The 26,421-nt window shown below is 39.8% G+C and overlaps 2 protein-coding genes across 2 annotated transcripts; one reads left to right on the forward strand and one right to left on the reverse strand.

Annotated features, from left to right (window-relative positions):
- Positions 1-930: 930 nt before the first annotated feature.
- Positions 931-17,142, reverse strand: CFAP210 (cilia and flagella associated protein 210). Its single transcript, XM_063428633.1, has 9 exons — positions 16,942-17,142; positions 14,322-14,518; positions 12,498-12,671; positions 11,487-11,692; positions 10,255-10,411; positions 9,197-9,336; positions 7,739-7,931; positions 2,871-3,035; positions 931-1,344 (listed from the first exon to the last, which is right to left on the reverse strand). The coding sequence occupies exons 1-9, from the start codon at positions 17,006-17,008 to the stop codon at positions 982-984; spliced, it is 1,662 nt and encodes a 553-aa protein (XP_063284703.1). The 5' UTR covers positions 17,009-17,142; the 3' UTR covers positions 931-981.
- A 572-nt stretch (positions 17,143-17,714) lies between these two features.
- On the forward strand, positions 17,715-23,017 carry PHOSPHO2 (phosphatase, orphan 2). The gene is made up of 2 exons (XM_063428634.1): positions 17,715-17,895; positions 22,023-23,017. Exon 2 carries the CDS (start codon positions 22,056-22,058, stop codon positions 22,770-22,772), a length of 717 nt encoding a protein of 238 aa, XP_063284704.1. The 5' UTR covers positions 17,715-17,895; positions 22,023-22,055; the 3' UTR covers positions 22,773-23,017.
- The last annotated feature ends 3,404 nt before the right edge of the window (positions 23,018-26,421 follow it).

Here is a 26,421-nt window from a genome sequence, read left to right on the forward strand (position 1 = left end):
GTACAATTGCTGTATCTCTTTGGTGCCATACAAATTTTCCTTGTGTATTTGTAAGTAAAGCAATGCTGAGATGTGCAAGGGATCCTCAAATGTGAATAGTGAGACATTAAAGAGGAAATGTCACATACACAAACTTTTAAAGCTGTACTGTAATAGTTTAGCTACTTTCTAGAAAGGCATTAAAAGGGCATTTTATGCAAATTCCCTGTGGTCTGCTAGGTTAATTCTATTAATAAAATCTTATTTCAATTAAAAGCCTGACGTGTACTTTCATTCATTGTTTCATGAAGTCAAATTGTGCAGAATGTGTACAAATAGTCTGTAGTAAATTGTTTTTTGGGTTTTAATTTTTCTTTGCTAAAAAAGTGGGTCAAAACAGATTAACTAGTTTGCCTGGGAGACTCTAGTCTGTACCTCCGCTGGGTGCAAAATATTCTTTAAGCGAGCCCCGACTATTAAGGGTGCTGCCACTGATTACCACGGGAATGCTCCAATACAACACAGTGCTCTCAATCACTGACCTCTAGAGATCTTCATGTTCCCCCTCCCGGGCCCGAGGTTAAAAGCAGCAAGGAAACTATAAAACATTTTAAATTAAGATAAAATAAATTCTAAAACTGCACCCCTCTCACTCCCCACACAATTACATCCCATATACCACATCACAAATTCACACGCTAGATTTCCCCAAACTCCTACTGCATCTCATATAAATAAGCATATTTTATTTAATGCTATTGAAAGAGTAACCATTTTTACTAAATTAGAATTACAGCTATGTTTAGTTAAAATGTAAATATCAGGACTATGGGTTATTTTATGCAAGAGTTCAGGTGATTATCTCTCAATTAAACAACAATGTGTTCAAATGTAGACTGTGCTTCTAAACTTGTACATATTAGTAGAATAAAAGGCAAAGAGAGTCAAAAGTTAGGTTTAACATTTCATTCTTTTATGAAGCCTTTCTATTGCTGTTTCTTACTACCATGTAAATCCAAGTTTTGTCTTTCCTTTTTGGATATCTCCAGAATCGTAGATCTCTTTAATTTGTTGAGTGGAATCCTTCTTATAAGCAGGTAACTGAACCCCGCTGGTGTCCTGGACTAGGTAACTAGGTCGAATTCCTCCTCGACCTGAGAAAACGGGGCCACGACCACCACCTGTTCCTTTCTCAGCAGCTTTTACAAGTGGATATGGGTTTCTGCCAGCTTTGGAGACTGAATCAATCACTTGCTTTGCATACTCTTGAAAATTCTCTTCCTCTTTTGAGAGTAAGATATTGGTTTTCTTGGCATAGTTGACTTCTGCTTCTTTCTCCAACTGAGAGTTGGTCATCTTCTCAGCCTAAAACAATAAAATCACAATACCAGTTCAGAAATGTTTGAATGCATAGTCTAAGAGTTAATGTGGGTTTAGGTATTAAACGGCCAAAAGAAAGCTGAGCTGCCTGCAACCATTTACCGAATGAATCAAAAGCAACGGAGGCACAGACCAGGAAGTAGGACAGTCACTCAATGGTTTAGAAGTCACTGAATTTGGGATTTTAGTAGAGCAAAACCCTTTGACTCCTGACAAGTGAGTTCTCAACAGCAGCATGTGAAATGATAATTTATGGTGTGTTTTGGGTATTTCAGATGTCATTCCAGGATACACAGCTGGCCAGAAGAAATGGTCAATTGGTGTTGTCTTTATTCAGAGTGCTACCGTTGTTGCTTATGGGTTGCAATTTAATGTGGCTAAAGGCTCTAGCACTACATTTAACACCAGGACAGTGATATATATATATATATATATATATATATATATATATATATACACACACACACACACAAGATCTAATTTTGAGGATCTGTATGAAACTGAGTCATGCTCCAATCTATGTGAATAAATCAACTATTATTGTGTGGTATTCTGTCATCTCAAGATGTATGGTAAAATAGCCAAGCTGTGACTAAATCTGAGTTGTAGAATGTGTCCCAGATTAAATGCACTATAACTTTCATTTCATTATAATTTTGTGTTCAGTAAATAAACCGCATTGAGTTTTCTATTTTGTTTCTTGGCCCAGAGATCTTTTAGCCATTTTTGTCCAGCTTAAAATTAGAAGCATTGGGGATACTGAGATGAAGAATGAATTCATGCCTGCCTGCTTATAGGAACACTGTGTACCATAACATTATCTCAATGTCCAGAATGTTCCTTTTGTTTGTCTTTATTTTGGATGTCATATTTCAATTTTTTTTTTTTAAATCAATGGTCTAAACAAAAATACAGTATAATTCAGCTTGCGTCAAAAGGTACAATGCATATAAATGATGCAGGGGATAACTTGCATAAAGAATACACTGACCTCAAACTCCATGTGGCATGGAGTGCTTCAACAACTCACTTTATGTGAACACTATATGACCTCTCACGTGTCGAAAATGTAACGGGTCTGTTCAAGGGTGTATCTTTCTGGGAACTTAGAGTATACCGGTAAGGGCTGAGTTCAATGACATATCTTGTGCTATATATCTTGATAACGATTGCCGGTTCAGAGCCTGCAGAGTGGGCTAGTACACGACAGGCAGACCTTCAAGCCTTAATTGAACTAGTTATTGGTCAGGTTTCTGGTATCTAGTCTTCAGTGTGTGCTTGCGTTTCAGGATGTATACAGCTTACTGTTGGCATGGGACTGTAGTTTGTGCTGTCTGAGGTCGTTTGTATGCCTGTAGGGTGTGGAACAGTGCCCATCCCATGGTGCTCACTTGTGAAAGTACTAGAGCAGCCTAAAAAACACGATCCCACCACCTGGTCCAGAATGTTCCTTTAAGCTCAAGCCCTCCTCCCATTAGCTCTGCTAGCATTATATATGCTAGATATCTTACAATTTGTTGAATCTGTGCAGTCTGTGTCATCTTCTCTTCTTCTTCAGCTCTCCTTTGGTTTTCTCTCTGCTGGGCAAGGAAGAGATTATCTGCTTCTTTGATGGCATGCAGAGCTTGCAAAGCATTCAACTTCTGCTCTTTTTGTTCCATCTCCTGTTTCTTTTTCTGCATGAATAAGCATATATTTAAAAAAAAATAGATAAATAGAACATCTAAGGAGAAGATAAGCTCCCAGAACTGCATGGTCTTGCATGACTGATCCATATCCATTCTGGTTCTCAAGATGTCTGTGGTTAACATGCTTTGTGTACTAAGACCAGATGGGAGTGATACACAAAACTTATATTTCCAGCCAGGAAGATCGTATTGGCTGACTGACAGTGAAGGGAGGCATTTATCTCCAGAAAATATTTTTTAAAAAGCTGAAAAGAGTCCTAGCACCATAACAACTTTGGTAAGAAGAAACACTTATTGTACTTTGCTTTAAGACAAAATATCCTATATTACTGCAGTTCTAAACTACTGATACTTTGCCACTTCCTACATTAAAATTAGTTTTACTCCAGAGTTTTTTTTTTCCTTTATCTTAAAATAAATTATGGAAAATATTTTTTTTAACTGTGGAGATTAATTCCCCCTGACCATAACATAGACAAGAGAGGCTATTTTACCAATTTAACTTCCTTTTACTTAGTGAGATTTTAAACTACGGTTTAAGGCTTGATTTAGTTTATAGAAGAAATCATTTTAATTATGACATTTTTCTTCATTTTCAAACTTAGTCACATACTTGTTACTGGAATGGCAAGACTAGCAAATACCTCAATTGTGAGTATTTACATAACAGAATATGTAGCACAGGAAGGGACCCTATAAACCAGGGGTAGGCAACCTTTTAGCAGCACTGTGCTGATATAGGATTGTGATGTCGCGTAGCGTGCCGATCCTATTTTTTTTAAATTGAGGTGTGTATGCTGCCGTATTCTGCTTGTTATTTTTACTGTAATTGCTTTGTATCGTTGTATTTGTGCGTATATGAGCTTTTATATTGTATATGTTCAGGAGTAGTTTGTGGTATCGTGTATGATACATATGAATGTGGGCTGTGTATGAGGGCTGCTTTTGGAATTGTGTGTGGATGGATATGTCACATTGTGTGGGGGCTGTTTGGGGTATTGTAGTGTGGGGGGGCTGTTTGGGGTATTGCATGTGAGAGGCTGCATGTGGAGTTGTGTGCATGTATGTGGATTGTTAGTGGTGTTGCGTTTGTGGGGACTGTGTGTGGGCTGTTCGTATTATTTGTATGAGTGGAGGGTTATTCTGCAGATCTGAGATCACTTCCTCTACGCATGCAATGCAATGCATAAATTGAGGATTGTCCTTCACCACCTCTTCGTATTAGCAGATATCTGAAGTTTTACTGGGACTCCTGATAGGAAAGAGCCTGTTTGGCTCCAGCAGCCTTGAGTGCCGTGCAAAGACACCTCGAGTGCCGTGCATGGCACTAGTGCCGTAGGTTGCCTACCCCTGCTATAAACTACACCCGTGTCCAAATGACTAGCAAAATTAAATTTAAGCCCTAAATACTAAGGCCTAGTTAGAAAATCCACGCAACAGATTCTGTAGCAACACCTGTAGACATTTGGTGTAGAAAGTGTAAACCGGCCGTTATTCTTATTACACTTACTACATGTGGCCACAACAGTTACAAAAAAAACGGAAACGCGCGTCGAGCTACTTATAGCCGACGCTATTTTCCTTTATTTAAAATTTACTCTCTCCTGGAGGTACTAATAGCCGACGCTATGATCTCCAATTAACTAAACTTATTCTTTTTTCTACTTATCTGGGCTCTGTTTGGCGACATCTAGCCGCCCTCTACTATATAGACTGGGGGGGATTTGTTGTTAGGCTGCCTTGAAGCAGCAGCTAGCAGTGTGGGTTTAGACAGTCAGTTCAGGTTAGATGAGGGTTCATTAGGTTCTCTTCACTTTTATGGGATTAACTCCCACTACCTTGACTACCCTCTATCACTGTCTCTTTATTATTTTTTGATCTGTCCCTCTCCATGTGGGACATCCTTTTAGGCATCTCTCTATTTGTCTTTAACCCTGTCACCACTTAGGTCGGCACTGCTAGATACTATATATCCTCATTTACTTTTTTGTTTCCAGTCTAGACAACTTTGTTGCTGTTTTTTCTGTCATTAAGGTGTTTCTACCCTACTGATTGCTAGTTAGACATATTTGTCTCACCTTACAGTTAAGCAACTTGTACTTCAGTGTGCCCAGTTTTTTATTGGTGTCGGTTTTTCATTTATTTCTTTTTTTTTCCACTAACTTTATACACTTTCACTTGATGTATTTAGGTGTTAATAAAGGTTATATTACCTAATTTTTGTGACATTTTACCTAAGGAGGTACTTTTTAGTGGTTTGGAGTTTTCACCTGTTTTGAACAGGTGGATCCCCCTTTTTTTCCCCTCTATAATTCAAGGTTAAGCCCTTTTATACCTCCTGTAACTTATTCAAGGAGTGTAGGAGTGTTTTTTTTCCACCACCTAACTTCCCTTTCTTTTGTCTCTTCCTAAGACTTTAATTCAATTCACTCAGACATGGGTCGTGGCCAACAGCGATACCGAGCAGACATCTACTAGCAGAGCTCCGCTCGGCCTAGAAACTAAATCAACAAAAAGCCACGAATAACGCATAGATACAGACCGAGACACAGACACCCCTCCAACCGAGACGATGAGGCGAAAAAATAAGAAGGCTCAAGGCCCAGCTGCTCCCTAACAGCCAGATATACGAATCTCCTTCGAGCGGCCAGCAATATTACAGACCACAAAGATGGTGCCTGAGGCCCGCTGTACACACGCATCTGAAGCCTCACTAGACGAAGGGGATTCACTACCCTCCCCTTAATTGGAAACCCCATCCTGCTCATCAGAGTCGGAGGGGGACGAGACACCCTCCAAAAAGGGGGACATAAAGAGACACCTGGCAGAACTAAGGAAAATCTGGGGAGCCAACCTCAAAAAAGTCCAGACAGAAGTGGAGGTGGTGCGACAGAGTCCACGACCTAGACGAATGGGAAGCATCCAGAGAACACACGCTACGGACACTCACCTGGAAGGGCTTACCTCTCTGGTGCGTCAACTGAGACGCACAGTGACTACTATTAAGGCACAACACCGGCGAAAAAACCTCAGTCTCAGGGGGGTCCCCAAAACAGTGAGGATAGGCCACGGGTGTCCTCGGCATTCCGTATGTGGAAATCTGCGGCGGCACCAAGTGAACCACCTAGAGACGTCATCGTGATGACCCAAGACATATCTGCAAGGTCTGCTATAATGACACGATCCAGGGAGATGGGGGCGATTTCTAACAAGGGCCACAAGCTGACAATATACCCCGACATACCTTTCGCCGTCCTCACAGAGAAAAGAAAACTGGCAACCATAGCCAGGAAAATGCGAGACTCTAGCATACGATACCACTGGGGTGTGGAGGGTTCCCTCCTAACAGAAATAGGGGGGAGAGAGTTTGACACTGATTTCGAAAGACGATCCGGAGCTCTTCATGCAACATGTGGGTCTGTCCACCCGACCAACACAGAGATTCGCCTCACCTAACAAGAGATCCGAGGAATCAGAGGGCCAAACGACACCAACCACGTTTAGAGCAAGCCGTCTAGTAATAAAGACACTGGCACACAGAGCCATGATCCTCTAAAGAGCAGAGGGAGCGCCCAACGATTGGCACCACCAGGGACTTCCTTTGGTAAACCAGATTAACTTACTGAACTCACCGAGGCCCGGTTACCAGCCTTTCTATCTACTAGACGACAAAATGAATACAACTAATTACACTTAGTACCGGTCTCACTTATTGACACTTGGTCATTGTTTCACTAATTGTCCCCCTTGAGATACCAACGTACCTTCATATGTCTTATCACACAGAGGCCATGTGGCCAGCCGTTCTATATAACACTGAGGCAACAAGTTGTTACAGCTATTGCCACTTAGACATAGTTTCACATATTGCCATATTGACTTCATATGGTTTATATCACCGAGGCCCGACCACCGGCTATATTTCTAGAAAACAACAACAGCTATTGCCACTTAGTCATTGTTCCAATTAATGTCCCCATTGTGATACCACTGTGACTTCATATGTTTTTACCTAAATGTATTGCATAAATTGTGCACGTTACTCTCAACTTAATTAAAAAATATATAGATTAAAATAAAAAATTCACTCAGACAGCGTGATTAGGCCACAAGTCTGATAAGGAAAAGTATAGATCTAACGAGCAATCTATGATAAATTACAAACGAGTTATCATGGAAACTCGTTTCTATCTGTAAAAGTAAAGTTTTAAACACAAGACCCATGAGAGTTAACCATGCAGGCTCTATGTAGTTCATTTTAACTAAAGAAAGACTTCAAAACAAATCTATTAAAGAGATTATCTGAGTCTACAGCTGCTATCCAATGGGAATTGCTGGACTGCCCCCTCTTAATGAGAATACAGCCTTTAAATGTACAGATCGCACAGTCTTTTAATTCTGTAGTTTTAAACCTCTGTCTGAGTAGGTTGCCCATTCAAATATACAACGTTATGGTGATGAGTGATCCTTTAAGATTATCGGATATCCATTAAACAGTACTATTAAAATAATTAACGTTTTGTGTGCAGCAATAGACAGTCTCAAACTCTTAAATATTGCAACCCTTGGATACACCTCGACAGGTCTACCTTTTTTTTTTTCTTTTTTCAAAAAACCTTGCCCCAGTAAATGTGTGCCTGCTGGTATTATCATTAAAGTTATGGATCCTCTTGAAATGTAGTTTTACTTACCATGGCAATTCTGTGCTCTGTGATGGCTTTTATATCTGCTCTTATTTTTTCTTCCTTTTTATTGGTCTCCCATTTGCTTTTCGCATCCTGTTGGGCAACAGCCTTTTCAATGCGCTCGTCTTCGTTATCTTCTTTCTGCTTGATCTGTTGCGCCAGATGTTTACTTATTTGATCCCTGCGTTCTAAGGTTTTTCTGATTTGCAAAATATAGGCAGAGCAAACTGTTACTTTGATAACGCACATGTTATTTTACATACAAGAATGAATATTTGATGTATTGACCAGGTTTCAGAAAAATTATTTATATACAAACTGCATTACTAAACATTTCAACAGCCTTTACCTTTTTTGTGCTACAGGTGTAGATTGCTACAGGTGTACCACTGTATTGCAGTGAAATACTCCTGGCTAAAAAAGACACCCATTCTATTTATTTAAACTATTTTAGTGATCTTCCTTGTGTTACTACATGCCATTCTCGGGTTATGCCTGCTCTCTATGGAAAACATCTGCTCTTGTACTTTGTTAAATCTCTTGAGATATTTATCTAGTAATTCTTTTCTGTTTCAAGTTATACATAGAGGAAGGTTAGAGTCTATATTGGTGTGTACTCCTAGAGTCCTTTCACTTTCTAGAACTGTGCTATGAATATTCTCCAGACAATTTCTGTCTTTTTGAATATAAAGTATCCAGAATTTAACATTCTCGGCTGTACTGGCTTTATGAAGACAAGGTATCCAGAAATGGTTAAATTTCAGGTGAGGTTTTACAATGAATCCTTAAGAACCTCCCTTTTTATTACAGTGAAGTTTAACCCCTTAACCCCTTAAGGACCAAACTTCTGGAATAAAAGGGGATCATGACGTGTCACACATGTCATGTGTCCTTAAGGGGTTAAGGACACGACATGTGTGACATGTCATGATTACCTTTTATTACAGAAGTTTGGTCCTTAAGGGGTTAAATGGAAAACTGGAAATGTTTTTATGAACGAGAATGTATTTTAAAAGTAGCTTTTTAAAAGACCTCAATAACATTTTCACCACATTGTACCTTTAAATGGGAGCACGTATAGGAAATGTTTAGTCTAGGGCAGTGGTTCCCAAACCAGTCCTTGTGGAACCCCTACCAGTTCAGGATTTAGGGATCACTCTGTTGTGTCCAAGGTGTTTGGTTTATTTATTTTTTGTTTGATTTTTAGATACAACTGGGAGATCCCTGAATCCTGGACTGGCAGGGGTTCCACGAGGACTTGGTTGGGAACCACTGGTCTAGGGAAACAATAAATGGTTGTTACAGGCTGGGATTGAGTAATGGATTTTTTAATTCTGTTTTGTGGTGTTTTTGTTTGTTTTTTCCATGTGAGAATTCCTTGTAAAGCACCAAATTTGGTGAAGTTGTATGTATTTCAAAGAGCAGAACATGTGTGTGGGTTGCTTGGAATTTGTATATTCCCACCTGACTACTTCGTTTTGTCTCTCTTTTTTCAGGTTATCCATCTTTTTCTTAGCGAGAAGGAAACGTTGAATCTTGTCTGCATTTTCTTTTTCCTTCAGCAACTCAAGCTCTCTGAGATAATCTCTGTCTGCAACATGTGCCTTGGTAAAGAGGGAAACGAAATATGATGATGAATTACATACAGACCTGTTGCTTATTCCCACCTATTATTCATTCTACATATCTTCATTATCTTGCACATTCAGATAATAAACACTGTATGCATAGTGAGAGGAAACTGACTTTTAGGTGATCTGTTTGTTATACCTTTCCCGCCCATACCTGAATGTCCTGCATGCAAGAGGTGGCCAGTACTCTGCAAACATCTGGAGTGTCAAGGTTAGCGATCACTGACTGAATATATTGAATGGAATAATACAACTTGTATCCAAAAAGCCAAACTAGTCAATGCCTCTTCCTTATTGAAGATGAGAGGCTTTTAGTGACAGGAGTGTAATTGGGTTTGTGTCTTAACAATGGGTGAAAAAGGGCAGTTAACCTGTAGACTCAGGGCACCAGGAGAATCCACTATTGTAGAGCACTTCAAGCTAATAAGGAGATGGACACAAAGACCAGCAGAGGGCAGAGTTGTAATAAGGAAGATTCATAAAACATTTTATTTGGGCTCCTTCTGCTGGTTATTTATCATATTCCCTATTTTACTTTCAGTGGTGGGGAAGTAGAGTGGCCTGGTCTGGAGTTATTAATATTACTTGTAGTCAAACATGAGAACTGAAAACCTGTGCCCTCATCAGTTCATCATATCATATTCTCATTGAATTAGACAAAGAATGCAGGGATATAATGTCCTAGAACAGCGCCCTTTGTTTTTCGGGTTGAGCAAAGAAAATAAAAAATATTCAGGGAAGAGAGACTGTGCAATCAGTGGTACATGTCCCCCATTACCATGGACGACCACCAGGGAAAGATAGAAAGGGTGTGAATGGCTGGCGATCCCTTCCACTAATTAAGTTCTATTCCCTCTTAATACTCATTATTTCTGATCATGTATTACTCACAAGGTGTTCCGCCATAATTTGCTTTTTCTGGTCAATTTTCATTTTTGCCAGCTTGTTCATTTCGAAATGATGCAGCCTAGTTAATCTTTCAATCTCAACGCCTTCCCTCTGCATGGCTATTTTCTCTAATTCGGACTGACGCTTGTGTTCCTCAATCCTAAACGGAAAAATACAATTAAATAAAAAAATTTTAGTTGAATACAGAGCAAGCTCATATACCCATGTTTATTGCAACAAAACCTTCTTTAAACATGTTAAACATATTTATCCTATTAATTACATGTTAAAGGATGTACTTGTATTTTTAGTTATTCTGTTTTGAAAAAGAGTTCGATAAGGTCTATATAGTGTGCTAGCAAATGTATAGTTTGGGAGAGAAAAAAAATATTTAGAAATAGTTTTTTTTTTTTGACTTACAAGCGAAAGCAGAAAAGACCTCCAAAAAGTGCCCAGTCTGTTCTCCCAAGCGCAGCAACCACAGTGGATGTGCTGCCGTTGCTATGGGAATACCGTTGGCTAGAGACTCTTTGTGATATTTAAGCAAAGTTGAAAAGGTGCTACAGACTCACTTGAAGTGTTTGTGTTTACATTTGTTGAGTAACTTTAAGGACCATTTTGCCATAGGGTCTTTTATTCCAAGCAGCAAAATCAGACAGATAATTTGTATATGTATGTTCATTGATTGCTGAACTGAGGAATAGTTATATTCTAGAATTGACATAGTCTGCTAGCATAGAGGCCCATACTGCAAAGTAGCCAAATCATAGTCAAAAGGATATTGTAAAAAAATGATTTGGCTTGATAACCATACACCTACATATTCCTTTAACACCTTCCGGATTGTTGAAATAAAAGTTATCTTGAGTAGCAATCCTTGTTTAAGGTGCGGTTAATGAGATAATCAGAAATCATGTTAAAGAGCCATATATTCTATAGAAACAAAACTATGACACTCCTCATAAATGGTCCACACAGACCTCACAATTTCTGGTTGTCAGCCTAAAGTACAGCCACTGGCTACCAAAATCATAATCCCTGTGTGCCACCCAATTTACCCAGTTATCATGAACCGCAATAATAAGGGATAGTTCATCAGATGACATCAACATATTTATAATTTTGTTCGGAAAAAAAGTGGCATGGGGCTTTCTTTTTAGTAGTAAAGCAATATTCAATGTAAAAGTGTTTTAATAGAGAATTTAGGTATAAGTAATATATCAGCTTTCACATACTGCTTTAGTAGCTCGCTTGTCGTATTCATCGCAGCTATGGTTTGCTCTTGCGCTTTAGCCTGGTCTTTCATAATGCTTTGTTCCAGTTCACGCTGCATTTGTTCCAGGTAGTTACTCCCTTGTTTGCTGCTCATATTCATCATTTTCGTCTTTAATTCTATTTGAGCTTCTCGTTCTTTCATTACTTCAGTCAGTAAAAGTGCGCTCTATAGAGAATAAATCCATAAGAAATAATACTGATACTATTGTACTGACACAATTTTTAGGGTTGTTCTTTTTCCAGAATTCCAATACACACTTTTATATCACAAATATTCTGATTTTCAATCAAAATTAATTTAAAAAAAAAAGAAAAAGAAATCAGCTGAGTAATGCCAAAATGTTAAAAAATAAAATAAAAACACTCTGGAAGCGTACACCCCTTGATTTCCAGTGAAAATTAAATGATTAGGTTGCTTGTAGGGTAAGAATACCCATATTTTGAAACTGGTAGATGCATCATTTGTTTTATGCTGCCTCTTATGGAGATGGTACAAATCCCATGACTGTGATAAATAGGACACACATTTACAAAACGTAGGCCCCTGCATGGAAACAATCCTGAAGGAAACAAGGGTTTTCTAAAATACTCCTATATTCAGATTTTTTTTTTTTTTTTTTTATTGAACCTTAATTGAGCACTCTAAGCACCATAACCACTAATGTTCATTGTAATGGCTCCAGTGAAGAGAGTCTATGGGCATTTACCACCTACACTCTATCATTGGCATCCGAGGCTGGACAGATTTGCACATGCTAATGCACACAATGGACATGTCATTCCTGCATTACTAGTACACGTGCAGTGTGTTGGGGAGAGACAAAAGGTTTTGAGAACAAACTGTGAGAGGTACTCATAGACTCTTGGCAATAGAACCACAAAAAAAAAGCTGTAGTGGTTATGGTGGTTAGTGTGGCCTTTTTATGAGGCTTTATGCCATAAATAATGCAAAGAGGAAGAGAGTAGCATACATGGAATGTCTTGACTCTGTCATTCTCATAAAATAGCTGGATCTTTGCTTTTTCGATGGCCTCTTTCCTTTGTTCGGCCTGGAACTGTGCTTCTTCTAAATCAATTATCCTTTTCTCTTCTTCCTCCTTTTCTTTGCGCTGCTTCCTTATTTGCAATGGTTTGTGCTTCAGATCCTGTGAATGTAATACTGGTAGTAAAAATCAAGAAATACTACATTTTGATATAAACACAGCAGTACATAAAGTACAATCCAGATTGCTCCCTTTCGTAATGTACCATGTGGATGATGCATTTAAAAAAATAGAAGGAAAAAAAAAAAAGTCAGTCACCTCTGAATAGCTAGTTTCTTACAGTTTTTCCAGGGAGCATATGATCAGCACATTTTGTACACATTGTACTCTACCAGGACTGCTAGACCTGAGTGGTCTTGATAAAGTACAGTGCGTATGAGATCCATGATTAGAATGCTATTTATCTGTCCCTGTGCATACTTTGGTGCTTTCCCACAGTGAGTCTGTTGATGTGGCTACACTCTTTTAATCCTAACAGCTGAATAAAGATGTTTTTCCTTTCTCAGGGAGTTACAGAGTTACATTGCCTAAAAAGCCAGGCAGCAAGAGCTTTAAAACTCTACATAGAACTGTCCCAGCCATAGGGAACATGTACAATATGTCTAGGGTTGGCATGTTGGGTGGGCTGAGGCCAGATTCAAAAGTTGCACCAAACTAATATTGTCAGCCACAAAGACAGTATTTTAGCTGGCTGACTGACAGCGTAAGGAGGCAGCCCTACACAAGAATTTTTATTTATTTATCTCAGGATAATAATATTTTCAAAAAGAAAGCCTGCAAGGACAGGGTTCTTGCACTATAACTTCTTCAATAAGAGTACTTATTCTGCTTTGAGTGACTCTTTAATAATAAATATCCTAGCTGGGGGTGGTATAATATTTTGGCTGTTCGGCATTTAACTTTTAAATTTAGTTGTAACTACAGTGTAGTTGGAGATAACTTCCATGACTATTTTGACCTGAATTGGGAGATTTTTTTAATTGTAAACTACAATTCAGTGTTTAGTGAACAAACTCTAGTGACTGATGGAAACTAAGTGGGAGGGGGTCATACAGTCCTAAAAAGCTTATTGACATCCACATAGCTGTGATGTTTCCTTTCCTCTACTAACTGCCCACATGGTGATGTCCTTATATTTGTTGGGCTATAAGCCCTCAAGACAAAAAGAACTAGTAAACAGAGAAGCTATGCCATTCATCAAACCAGGTAACTAGTGAGGATGCAATTTAGAGTTTACACGGCAAGGTGTACATGTACTTCGTAGTACACACTCCAAACCTACCAGGGAAGCATATGTTGCCAAATTCTCAAAGCTATCCCTAGGATTAACACAAGCTAGCATTTCCAAATATTCATCTTTAAAGTTCACCCATGTAATGCTTTTATACTAGAACCAGTTTAAAGGTACAAAAGATTAATTTTGAGTGTTGCTAAAGTATAGTTGGCAAGAGCTGTTGTGCTTTCTTACCTGCATGTATGTAAAACATATATTTGTATGTTTTCATGTACATGCATGGAAAAAGCCTTCCAGCAGAGGTGGTAGGGTAGAGAGTACTAAAGTGTTAAATTACAATAATACTTCGTAAAGACAGGTTGCTGTCCTGATATATTGAACAACCTTCCAGCAGAACTGGTGGAGACTGCAAGTTGAAGAATTCAAGATGGCTTTGGATAGTGCTTTTAGAGTAGGAATAAGCAGATGGGTAAATGGCTTTTACCTGTACGTCAATCTTGGTTTGTGAGATTACTTACCGATATAGTGTTCTTCCAATTTTTTGTTAACTCTTTGGAACGTAAATGCATTTCTTCCCTCTCCTTCTTGTCTTCAAAAACCTGCCTGGCTTCATTTTCAAATGGATTGGTGTTATTCAAAATTCGTTCCCATTCGGACTTTGGAAGTACTGTAATCTGACAGAGGTCGACTCTCTTGTTTTCTGAATGTTCTTCAGCTGCAATTGTAATCAAAATAATCTAGCACACTTATCTGTATGTCCCAAATGAGATGCTTGTTTTTAGAGAAAAAGGGAAATGTTAAAAGTGAAATGTATAGATCAAGACACAATGATCACATGCTTTATACCATACCGGCTTAGGATTTGAGTGCATTTACTGGAACATAACTTGGTTTCAGAAATGGCAATGCTTTTCGGTCACATAATTTTCTTAAAATGTAATAAAGATGGGGAAAATTTTACATTGAACAAAACAAGAGAACAGTGTGTAGAAAAAATAAAAATTCCATCTACTGATTTGGCCTGTCCAATCTCTTAATTAAAACATCATAAAATGTACATAGAATAATAACAACATTGCATTTTGATATGTTTTGGGTCATTAGTTTGCTAAAGAATCTGAATTTATGATGGAAAGGCATGCCTCTTGAAATATGGTAAGATAGCCAGGCTGGTTTCCCTAAAGGGTTACTCAAACCACCATGACCACATCAGTGATTTGAAGTGGTCTTGGTGGAAGGAGTGTGTATGTGTAGTGTTTGAAACCCTAGCTATATATTTTAATTGTGTGCTGGAAGCTAGTTGCACCCCCAGCACAAGTGACTTAAAGGTACACTCCATGCACCCAGACCACTTCTGCCCATTGGAGTGGTCTGGCTGCCAAATCCCACTACTCCTAACCCTGCAAGTGTAATTATTGCAGTTTTTTTATAAACTGCAATAATTACCTTGCAGGGTTAACTCCACCTCTAGTGGCTGTCTAACAGACAGCCACTAGAGGTCACTTCCTCCTTCATAGCACAGGAAACCAGTGCTAGAGCGTCGCTGGACGTCCTCACGCTGTGTGAGGACCTCCAGCGTCGCTCATTTCCCCATAGGAAAGCATTGAAATTATTTTTCATGCTTTCCTATGTGGAGACGTAATGTGCATGCACGGCATTGCCGCGCATGCACATTAGGTCTCCTCAGCCGGGATCAGTCTCGCCCACCGGACGACGCAATACAGAGGAGGAGCGTCGCGAAGGAGGAGACAGCGGCGAGGGACATCGCTGCTGCCTCAGGTAAGTGACTGAAGGGGTTTTCACCCCTTCAGTAACCGGGGATTGATGGGTGGGAGGGAGAGGGACCCTCCAGTGCCAGGAAAACGGATCGTTTTCCTGGCACTGGAGTTTCCCTTTAAAAAAAAAAAAAAAAAAAACAATCCTTCCTACGTTACATTTAAATGATATTATCACTGTAGAGTTGTTTGACAGAATTTCCAGCACAATTTGAAAAACAATATAATAAAGCAAACTAGGGATTACTTTTGCCTTATGTCCAATAAGCCTAACTTTCCCAACAGTGTGGAGCTTTAAACAGCTCTTACATTTTTCTCTTTTCTGTTTCTAGTGTCAGCTGATGTGGACAGGCATATTCTTATACAATATGCAACAGATGCATAAGTCAACTCAATGTGCACATACAAGAAGATCTATGGAGGTCTATGTGATTTCACAGAACCTTTCCTTGAAATAGTTTTGTACTTGGAAGCATAAATTGACTGAGTACACAAGTGTCCAGGTTTCAGGAGGCATCATTCACCAGAAGATGAATTATGACCACTCTAAAAGGATGGAAGCCATGAGGACGGGGAGTATTAGGTAAGTATTTCTCCCTGGCAGCCACCATGAAAGTGGGCATATCATCATTGGAGGCATTTTTTGCAAAAAAAAATGCAATGTGCATGGACAGCTCATTGGCTGAGAATGTCAGTTGATTATTTTCAGCCAATGAGATAAGCCTTGCGGATATTGAGCCTTGCGGGAGGGGGTTGGAGGGCACTCCACGCACCATAACCACTATGGATCTGGGAGTGTGCTTTGAATTAAATACTCCAATACTCCAGTTATTAATTAAACAAGGGGTGTTGAAAATTTTAGTCCAAAATAGGTACATTGAAAAAAATTTTTTTTAAAGAAATCACCATTTCTGGTTTTTTTTCCCCCTGTTTTTACAGATTCACTTTTTTTTGCCTAAAATTTGTAATTACCTTGTCAATTTTCCATAATTTACATAAAAACAACACAAGAGAAGTATCAACATAAAAATATTATTCGCTATAGAAGGAATTGCCAGACATTCAAATAAATTAAAAGTGAATTTCATAATTTAAGCCCAAACAAATGGCCAAATTTGCAGGGGGGGGGGGAGGAGGAAGCCAAGTCAGAGTTCGCGCGAATGCATGCACAAACATACACAGCGTTCACGCGAATGCATGCACAAACATACACATTTTTGTTAGCTGATTTTATGGTAAAGATGGGTGTCAGAGATTTGGGCAGGGGCTGTGATGCTAGCCATAGGTCTAGTAACAGAGGAATAGATGAGCAGCCTGGAGATGATTATTGTGTGTGTGCGTGTAGGAGCCCACCTCTGCTTACCTGACTGAGCTCTAAACATGCCCTTCCTCCTGCCATACTGGACAACAGAGGCAGAAGCTGTAGCCATCTTGCCAGGATTGCTCCTTTAATACATATGTTGACTTGCACTGTTGCCCGGCGACACTGTATTTATCGTTACCTGGTTACAGCACTTTGCTAAGACGGCGGCTCCATGCATAGCTATTAATTAGTGTCTCCCTCACAGCGTCCATTTTAGGTGAGCCCTGTCCATAGAATATAATGGAATGAGGTCTCCAGGAAAATGGAGGTCTTCACGTTTAACCTGCGTTCCATAACTGGAGACACAAATAGCAGCCTTGTTGACTTCTCTAGTGTTCCGAACTCTGAAGTGGGATGGGATATTAATGGGTATTGTCACAGAGATCGAACACTGACCAGTGCTAGAACGCGTCTCATCAGGGCAGCCATTTTGTTGGAGACCCAGACACTCTGTTTCCTTTGTTTTGAACTCTATGACTGTGTCAATTATTACCAAGCATGTCAGAAATCTGACCCTCTGCCGCCATGTTTCCTATGGCAAAGAGTCACTAAATCACCATTAGGGGCATCTTTATTCTGCACTGTAACTTTAATGGTAGTAGTCCAGCAGGTGTGGACTACACAGGCACAGCAGGCTTTCAGATTTTGGACTACCCTTGATGGAAAGCTGCCGTGGGGAGATAGTATATAAAACCATTTAGTACACGAGTTAGAATGAATACCCAGAGAGGAAAGCAAAATCTTGCTTGCCCAAATCAAAGATGGCCGCTGCTTGCTAGTGACGCAATCCTTACCTTTGACCTCTGATATCTGCTGTGTTCCTTACCACCTGGTGGTGAGTGGTTATTGATACTGTGTTGCAGGGTGAGCAGAGTGTCGGTGCCCTGTGTGGAACATCATAGAAATACCTATATAAACATATAGCAAGTAAGCTGTGTGCCTCTCATTGAGCTGGTAAGTGGGCTGTCTGTGTTACTGTAACATCTATGGCTTGTTATTTATATATATATATATATATATATATATACACATACAGAGTGCTATGAGAAAATAATTAGTATTTAAACACAATGTTAGTGCAATGTATATCTGTACAATAATGTATCCATAAAGCAGGGCCATGGCAAACTTAAACAGGATCTAGGGAGGTTTGTATCTTAAAATATTGTTCCTGGTTCCAAACTTGTTAAATGTTCTAGATGCACATTGGGGTTTGGCTCTCGCCTACAAATAATAGAACATTTTAGAAATGTCCCCTACAGCATTTTTACAAAGAAACACATAAAGGGTTATTTACTCAAGTGTGATTTGTTCAGGAATTCAAAGTACATATCAAAATTTAGGACAAGATAATTGAACAGGAATGAAAGATGCTTGTTACATGAACAATTCTGCTCTTTTGAACTAAAACAATACGTTTGCTCACGAATCCAAGTATTTCACAATTTAGTGAATATCCCTGAGTACATTTTAAAGCATTCATTGTCCTGTTCTGAAACTGTTTCTTCATTGTAATAACCACATCCAAATAAAAGGTGTTTTTCAAAGGATTTATGATCTGATATGTAAAGCAAGAGATATAAAGGTTGGGTTTTTTTTGTGTATTTTTTTTTTTTTACAGTTTAATTTATGACTTTTTGATGAAAGTCATTCATTAACAAAGTGTTGAAATATATATATATATATATATATATATCTATCACTGCAGGCAGGACAAACCTGTATTTACTTTTATTTCACCTTGAGACAGGATACACACGCATATCTCGAGAGATAAGTCTAAAGACCAATACAAGTGCAACCGCTGTAGGAACAATTGAAATGTTAATGGTGATTGTGCCTGGTTTTAACTTTGCCTTATAGTTGTTTTATATGTGACCTGCAAAGTTCCAAGATGAAAGCCTATGATTAGCAGATTTGGAAATGTTGCAGGGATTATCCTGGATTGATTCCTGTGACGGACTGGTTCTCATGACCTTGGACAAATCACTTTATCTTCTAATTCCTAACTATTGGATTGTAAATACATGTGTTGTGGATTTAAAACTCCGAGGCAATGACAATCCTTCCCTTCCCCTTTTTTTTTTTTTTTAACCCCTTAAGGACCAAACTTCTGGAATAAAAGGGAATCATGACATGTAACACATGTCATGTGTCCTTAAGGGGTTAAAAGGAACACTCTGGGTACCATAAGAACACTATGATGTCACGATAGATCGCTCTACCCCTTCTAACATCACTTGCTGAATAGTTTGGAAACAGAAGCCGTGGGTAGGAGCAATACTGGCTCTCTCAGCCAATTTTTCTCAAGCTATTTTTATGAATGGGGAGCCATTGATTAGCCGGAGCGTCAGCTGACATGCTGCAGCAGACCTAGGTGTCTGGTTTTTAAAGTTTTTCAGCAAGCGATATTGGATGGGCAGAGCAGGCCTGTGGTAGAGAAGAGACTCAGGGGCTAAACCGTTCGTCAACTCAGTTCCAGGATAGAGCTAAGGGTTTCCATGTTTAATTTTATTTTTCAGGTCTTACAAATACATTTTTGTTAAATATACGGGTAAAGTAAACATAATTTTAAAGAAATTTGGGAAATTATGGTTCCCCTTTAAAACTGCATTAACCTTTTCCCGGTCTACAGTGCAGAAACTCTGTTATTGCAACATTAAAGGGTTACTCCAAGAACCATGACAATTCATTGATTTGAAGTGGTCATGGTACCTGAAGCATTTTGCTATGTCACACTACACATATGGTGATTAACCCCTCTGCTCCCGGAGGTGTAACTACAGCTCTGGCAACATAATTAGGGCACCATTGGCCAGCCCAGAACAAGAGCATCAGATGCTAATGAGAATTTGGTGAAAAATTGACATTTAAGTCGAGCATGCACAGTATGCTGGCACCAGACAACCAATTGAAGCTGGACAACCCCTCTAATGCGGCACCTCATGTGCTCCTCTCAGTCCACCCTCCTTACCCTCCCTCCACTATAATGAGGCGGAGTGACGTCAGCCATTGAGGATTGAGCTGCAGAGAGAACTTGGCATCAGGGCTGGAGTGGAGGTCTGAACTTTTTTCCTTTAGTTTGAGGGGTGGATGGATCACCACAACAAAGTAACCCTAATCAAAAAGCCGTATTTTATGAAAACACAGGTTTTTGTTTGGTACAATCCTTTTTAAAGATCTTCATGTTTAGAGGAATCCAATAAAACTCATACTCTGCAAATTACTGATGGCCTATGTAGCTCTCCTCCTGTTGAGCATCTGCAACCGATGTGATGTTCATTTAGCCACAGACCACAATGTTTATTCCAGGATAATTTCTGAGCACCACCACAGCTGGAACTCTACTTGCTAATTTACGTAAATTTACAAAGACCTCCTGTGACTGCTCAGCTGGCAGTGTGGGGGGGCCAAGGCGTGCAGGGAAAGATTAATTATACTTACTTGAGCCTGTCTTTTGCAGCCGCCACCATCTTCTTGCTTCAGCTGCCAGTAGCTGATGTCTAAGTTAGACTTTCACACATGCGCAAGAGTACAGCACTGAGGTCTATCGAGGATTCACGGTAGAAAGAGCCTTTCCCCCGTCACTAGTTTGACAAAAGTTTGTCCTTTTCTCATAGATAGGAAGAATAAGAATACTAAGACAAACCTTTGTCTTTGTATATCTGTTAACCGGATTGTAATTTCAGTGAAATTCCAACACAATCAGTGCGAGTATTTCAAAGATGTTATCTCTATGAAAGACTCGTTTTGGACGGAAAGAGATAGTGGTGCTGTGCACATCTAATTGTTCTTGCTGAGCCACTAAACATAGGGCCCCTGCGATAAAGGAGATTCTTGGAATTTTAAAAAAATATTAACTTTTTAATACCAAAGTCTCCGCACTACCACCAGGAGAGGCAACAAGGTTACTTGCAGGGAGGGTTATTAAATATCAAAAGGCTACGTTTTATAACCAACATACAAAATAATTACACTTTGCATAAATTTCAATAGGGCTGTGAGTCCTGGAGTATCACTTTTTTGGAGACTTGAGATGCAAACCATTACTGAAAATCATTAAAGACTATTAAAACATACTGGGTCGTGTTCTCCATTTACAATATGTATGCTATCCTGAACGGGATATCAAGGAAAATACCTGTGCACTCTGAGCAGACGTCATCAGTCCAAGCAGGCTTTATCAAGCATTTGTGATAAAGGCTCCGTAGTGATGCTGAAATGTTGCTTTGACTAATAAAGTCTGCTTGTTTTCCTTGATATACTGTACCTGGATCTCACCCCCTGCTTTGCAGCACCTACATTTGTATATTAAAAGACCTGTGCAATCTCCTTTGAATTTAATTCCTGAACTGTAGTGAGCTTTACTGTACTTTGAGATCTTATAATGCAATCTGTTGGGCCGGGTATCTCCCAGTTCGTCAGAAGATACCCTTTCTCTTATTGTCTTGCAATTACGTTCATCAATCATTAACTCTAGGAAGTATGTGTTTAGCAGGTCCGATGGGAGACCCAGAGTGGATAGTCATTGTCAAGCTAGGAGTAAGGAGTTAGGGATGGGTTTCCGATTTTCCACTCATGTCATAAGGTATATCCAAATTTGCTATGGTTTTGGACACCAATAGTTTAGTAAGTCTTTAGATCTGTGTCCAGCGTGCCTTGCCTTTGAGCCTATTGAGGGCATATGGATGGGTAGAAGTCCAGGAAAGGAGAGCATAAACAGTTGGGGTGAAAGAATGAAGAAGTTTACGTATAACACCCGGTCCATTTGATTCCCCTTTCCCATCCCTTCCATTTCAGTTATCCATATCCAGGTGCACCTCATTTCCTTATCTCTTTCAGTTGAACTGTCCCAGTATTTTTCAGGTTTCCTTCCTTCGTATCTTGACTTTTCAGTTCCTAGATTCCCTTCCATTGTTCTTTTCATTACCCTCTGTCTTCATTTTTCGGTTTCATTTTCACCTTCCTTCCACAGTAATATTTCTGTCCATCTAGCCTCTGAAAAGCTACAAAATATGTTTCTTGATTTATGCTCTACATCTGTAGTAATACAAGATCTTTTTTTTTTTTTTTTTTTCCAGGTGAACCGTAGTCAAAGTTTTTCTGTTGCCGAAATGAAGGTTCTTCTGGTGTTTGATTTCGACCACACTATAGTTAATGATAATAGCGATACTTGGATTGTCCAATGTGCTCCTGAGAAAAAGCTTCCATACGGGCTACAAACCACTTACGAGAAAGGAAAATGGACAGAATATATGGGAAGGGTGTTTACTTATCTTGGAGAACAAGGAATAAGAGAAGAAGATATGAAAAGGATCATGATTGACATACCTTATACACCTGGAATGACTGACCTGCTCCAGTTTATTGGCCACAACAAAGACTATTTTGATTGCATCATCATTTCCGATTCGAATACAATTTTTATTGATTGGATTCTAACTCACGGCAATGTTCACACGGTATTCGATAAGGTTTTTACAAATCCTGCTGCTTTTGATCCACTTGGAAATCTTACTGTACAAAATTTTCACATCCATCATTGCACCGAATGCCCAAAAAACTTGTGCAAGAAAAAGGTGTTGGAAGAATTTGTAGCCAAACAAGCAACCAAGCAAGTGCAGTATTCTAAGATAGTCTATATTGGGGATGGTGGAAACGACCTCTGTCCCGTAACCTTTCTTAAGAAAGGTGACATTGCAATGCCTAGGGAAGGTTATGCACTTCAGAAGCGAATAGCAAAAGATATTGATTTGATTGATTCTTCCATAAGTGTATGGTCATCGGGCAGTGAAATATTGTCTCGATTAAAATCTCTGTTAGACAAATAAATGGAACCTTAGCAAGATAGAGTATCCTGGTAAAATCTGCCCCCTTTGAATTTTGAGTCCATATTAAAACTGATCTGTAGCATTTCAGCTTTATTTTTGAATCCACTACTTAAAAGTAACTTCATTTTGTTTTTAACTGATACTTTTTCATATTCCAATAATGATACTCTAACATTACCACTAGCTTCTGAAAAAGCATGGACAAGGCACTTCATGCAAATTTATATTGTGTTCCCTTTCATATAAATGTGGACTCAGCTTGGGAGCACAACATGCAAGCATTTGCAACAAAACTTGATGTTGGAAGGTTTTGTCAGGCTTTGTTGACTTGAGGCTTAACCATAACACAAAATAGTGCCTATTTTGTCTTCTGAGATCTTTTTTACTGTGTTGGAACTTCAGTGAAATTCTAACATGAGCATTTCATAAACATTTTAACTTTATGAAAAGCTCATAAATATACTTTGAGCCACTTTAACACCAAAAAACTCTCAAAAACAAGCAAAACATGCTCACTAAAACAAGATCTTTGTAATGATTGATCATGGAAAAAACAAGATAATTTCATGACGTGCCCTGCCTGTGCCTTTTGATGACGCGTTCTGTCGGAGGATATTTTGGTTGTTTTGAAAATGAGAAATGTAACCATATCTATGTCCATCTATTTCACCTTTAATTACTTACTCTAATGCCTATTTAACCTTTTAATTACTTTTATTTGCTGGATTCAAAATTGCTACTCAATACAGTGTCACAGATACTCTTCAGATTTTCATTTCTGAGCTCTGATATACAAAATCCTAGTGCATATTTTGACTGTAATTCTAAAATGTATTTTTATGCATACATTTTATAAATATTTTCTCCGCTTAAATTAGCAATGGCTGAGGGCGGGGCCTGGCAGCCAAGATGGCCGGACATGTGCTCTAAGAGCTCCGGCACCAAAAAACGCAGAAACGCTCATTATAACCGAACCAACAAAGCCTATAGCACACAAGGCCCAGGAAATGAAAGGGCACTACATACAGAGCAGAATGATACCAATCCCGAGCCGAAGCTCCACGGAGATACCTGTACCGGTCACGCGGCCTGAACTGGAGTGGGGCCTGAAGCCAGGGAGAGGCGGCCGACCTCCCGGCACGGAGCCCGCTCACAAGCGTGGGAAAACCAAGACCCTGCTGCCCCCCCCTCTGGACCGGCGGGGGATATCCCGGTCCACGCTGGGGACGACCACCCCAGCAACACTGCCTGATCAACCAACAAAGTCTACAGCTAGACAAGACTCGCGAAGCCCAAACAAAAAGGCGGTACAAATGAGGCCAGCAACAAAGCTCACACTGAATAAGCCTCCCAAAAGCACCATAGAGTTCTTTGAAAAACTCTGCACTCACCTCTGGACGAAGCTCCAGAACCGAGTACAGTCCTTCCAGTTGGCGAGAAGAGAAGCGGTGGCCTGGATCCGACCGGCAGCCAAAAGACAAATGGGCAGACTCTCCCCACGAACCTCCAGAGAGGGATCCCAGGGGCAACGGCGGGAAACAAAACCATGCTCCCCGGTTGCCAGCACACGCACCAACACGCATAAGGGCGAGACCCATAAGCATGCCCGACCTAAGCATCACCCGGTGGTTCCAGAAACTCTGAACCAAAGGAAAACAACCTCACATTTCCAGACACAAACAGTTGACAGCGACGCTCACCAAGATGCAGCACGGACTCCCACTGGGGAGAGAAACGGGAGCAGAGCCCCTCCACGACCCACTGGAGAAAGAAGCTTACTGGGGCACCGAACCTGCCCACAACCACACAGGACATTATACCGACCTGCCCTGAGCTTTCCGACCCTGGGCATAGGCTGACTGTTTATTTTCATGGCAGCGCAGAATCACCATGTGCACCATGGACTTACCGGCCTGCGGCTGCGGACGCCCGGTCCTATGTGGATTACGTCACTAATGAGTATTTTGTTCTGCCGCGTTTGCCTAAGTTTATTTTGTTTTTTCTGCTCTTTTGTCTTTTCATATATACCTGGGCTGATAACTCACTTACCAGCTGTCCTGCGCAACCGAGAGCCGTTGCACTCACCTGATTAGCGACCCAGCGACTCTCGCTCCCATAGCCCAGCACCGTTATGTCCACCAGACATCTTATCAAAGTCCCACATTGCTTTGCACTAATAATGTTACCCCATATTGTAGGCAAGATGTAGCGTTGTTGACTGTTTTCTACTGCATCATAGCCTATATGAGAATAGCGCAACCGGTCTACACATCACATACAAACCAACCATTGTTTTAACCACTGTTAACTGTACCCCATGCTTTGAGCTAAGCGTGACTGTCTTTACCTAAGTTGAGATCAGATAACTAAATTCGTAATTATCTTTTCTTTTCTCTCCCATCATTTTCTTTTGTTCATCAGTGTCTGTTTCTTTTGGCACCTGAGTAGCAAGCACCGCACGTCCCATAAGGACGACTCCCCTCACACACCTTCCCCCCCCCACCTCCGCTCACTGACCGCTAACTTAAGACCCACTCTATCTCGCAGAGAGGTGTTTAACTCACACTGCAAGCCGATCCTAACAATGGCAACGCAACACATAACACGTAGTAACCCACGTCCACAGATCTAACTAAAGTGCTAAGATACCAAGGGGTTCTGCTCACAGTATACCACACACTTAATGTTTCACGAAGGCTAAGCCTGCAAACGACAGGGTTATGTCCTGAAGCGGATTTGTGCCACACTTACGCATCAGCCTATTGTATAGAACAAAAGCAGTACCTGATCAAAGCTAATCACCATGTTGATAACACACTTATTTTAATTACCTAAGCATGAAGATGTTCTCTATTGGCATAACTGTCTAGATTTGTTCACACTGTAAACTCATTCTCAACGGTGAAATTGTTCCAAGTTTAAAATATGATTGTATTCTGCATGATATATCACTCTCGACCTACTATTAGTATTTACAAGGCAGCCCCCTCACCCATGTATAATCAGGGCTAACAGGGCAGTCGTTTCTAACATAGTTCAAAATGTATATAATCACTTATTTCAAAAATCTTTAATGACATGAACGGATATTGACACAGGCGCATATGGTTAGACACAGTTAGAAATATGTAAGTTCCCTGCATTTGTGTTATAGCGCTAGCAGGTCGCACAATCATAGCCACAAGCGCCAACAGTTTTCATTTAAGCGACTTCACTTCTATCCTACATAAGCAACTGGCTAGCATTTATTGGCCACATATGCAATAGGCTAGAGTTGAATCTGGCATCTTAGACAACATCTTAAACATAGCTCAGCCTCATAGGATGCACACCCCAGCCGTAAAGCCTATACAATGCCTATATTCAAAATGTACAAAGCAAATTATTAATCTTGTTGTTATACCTTTTAAAAAATTGTGCATGTCTTTCTCATGGCTCTATTACATGTAAGCTATCTATTGTGAATCTATTGTCATTAGCTGTTGGGGCATGACAAAAAAAAAAAAAAAAAAAAAAAATAGCAATGGCTGACCAATGCCAATTTAGCTGTTGTGGACCACATTCCCCATTATGTTTATAAACATTCAGATTGCTAGCAGGGTGCCTAGAATACAAGGTCTTTTATTCTTGTTTCTTGAAACTCCTGGGA

This window comes from Pelobates fuscus, chromosome 8, assembly GCF_036172605.1.
Source record: "Pelobates fuscus isolate aPelFus1 chromosome 8, aPelFus1.pri, whole genome shotgun sequence".
In the NCBI taxonomy this organism is placed as follows: Eukaryota; Metazoa; Chordata; class Amphibia; order Anura; family Pelobatidae; genus Pelobates; species Pelobates fuscus.